The 1,747-nt window shown below is 34.5% G+C and overlaps 1 protein-coding gene across 1 annotated transcript; it reads right to left on the bottom strand.

Moving 5' to 3' along the window:
* Window positions 1-247: 247 nt before the first annotated feature.
* LOC137645399 (uncharacterized protein C05D11.13-like) lies at window positions 248-613 on the bottom strand. Its single transcript, XM_068378203.1, has one exon. It carries the CDS (start codon window positions 611-613, stop codon window positions 248-250), a length of 366 nt encoding a protein of 121 aa, XP_068234304.1.
* Between the last annotated feature and the right edge of the window lie 1,134 nt (window positions 614-1,747).

Genomic DNA, 1,747 nt, shown 5'->3' with positions numbered 1-1,747 from the left:
GGTATATTGGTTTACAAGTGAAGGCACCGAGATGCCATTGTACATCATTAAAAGAACATGCTCTTGTTTCTGCATGCCTGACTCTATCAATAACGCAACTATTCTCAGCTCCTTCCAATGTTTCTTGGTTTCGATATACAATAATTTTTTGCTGGTTTTGCTGAAGTCGAGTCATTCTTTGATGTCTGGATTCCTGACTTCTTACATCTGCTATTCTTTGTTGATTATTTTCAAAGCGAGAATTTATTTAGTCTTCATCCTGTGCTTCACGTCTAGCAGCCCTTCTGCTTGCATTAGTGTTCCTTCTTAGATCCATCTGCTCTTCGTCGTCTGCCTCACGTCTAGCTGCCCTTCTGTTTGCATTAGTGTTCCTTCTTAAATTCATATGCTCTTCGTCGTCTGCCTCACATCTAGCTGCCATTCTGTTTGCATTAGTGTTCCTTCTTAAATTCATATACTCTTCGTCGTCTGCCTCACGTCTAGCTGCCATTCTGCTTGCATTAGTGTTCCTTGAATACATCTGCTCTTCATTTTCTACTTTACTGCTAGCCGCCCTTCTACTTGCATGAGTTTTTATTTGGTCTTCATTTTGTGTCTCACGTCTAGCTGCCATTCTTCTTGCATTTTTTTCCTTCTGCAAATTCCTCTGCTCTTCTGTTTCCTTCTATAATTTTCTTTTCGCCGAATTTGCTTTAATGGATTTATCAAATGAGAACCTTTTTTTGGGTGGCATCATTTTGTAGAAAACTGAAAATATAAAAACTACATACGACTCAACCATTAGATATTCTGTGGAATCTCTTTAGGTGGCATCGTTTTGTAAAGAACTAAAGAAAAAAATATGAAAATTACATAGATCCCAATTATTAAATATTCTGTAAGTTTTTGTACATTTTATCACATGGAAAAGAAAATCAGTGTATGCTAAGTGGTGGGGGGGGGGAGAATCCCCAAAGACCCCCTTTTTTAGGACGAATTTCCAAATTCATATAGGCCTAAATCATCTCATATATTCATACAATCTCTATGTCAAAAGTCATTGCAATTGGTTCATTATTATTGAATGCAGTTTTAGGGGGTTTGTAATTATGAGGCCCGTATACACACACTCCCCTCCCCCCAAGGGGGTTCTTGATCAAAATAAAAAAGCGAAGTTAGATTTCTCGAGTATCTATACTAATGAAGCTGGTGATTGTCTGCGTATATTATTTATTTCAAAAAGGTTGAAGAAGTCTAGGGCACCAACCTGACTGGTTTGATGGAAAACTGTTTTAGGGGGTCTGTAATTATGGGGCCAGTACACCCCAAAAGTGGATCTTGATCAAATTGCAAATAGTGGCGTTAGCTTTCTCGATAAAATTACATAAGACTCGATCATTTAGTATTCTGTAAGTCCTATGTACAATTTTTCTATAGCAGACACAGGACACACAAACAATCACCAGCTTTATTTATATATATATATATATATATATATATATATATATATATATATATATATATATATATATATGTATATATATACTGCATACATACATACATATATATATATATATATATATATATATATATATATATATATATATATATATATATATATATATATATATATATATATATATATTTCTATTTGAACACGATGTTGTGTTGATATTTATCCATATTGACTCATTAGGGGTAATTTGAAGGAATTACTATCAATTGTGTCACGTGGTGGGCCGGGAAATCGGGTAAAACTCGCTGGTAA

This window comes from Palaemon carinicauda, chromosome 8 (genome assembly GCF_036898095.1).
Source record: "Palaemon carinicauda isolate YSFRI2023 chromosome 8, ASM3689809v2, whole genome shotgun sequence".
NCBI classification, from domain to species: Eukaryota; Metazoa; Arthropoda; class Malacostraca; order Decapoda; family Palaemonidae; genus Palaemon; species Palaemon carinicauda.
Note: the sequence above shows the minus strand (reverse complement) of the source record. Positions and strands in the feature narration are given on the sequence as shown.

Bases quoted from the DNA above. Each gene is read 5' to 3' on its own strand.
- LOC137645399 (XM_068378203.1), bottom strand. From the start codon at position 613: ATGGCAGCTAGACGTGAGACACAAAATGAAGACCAAATAAAAACTCAT.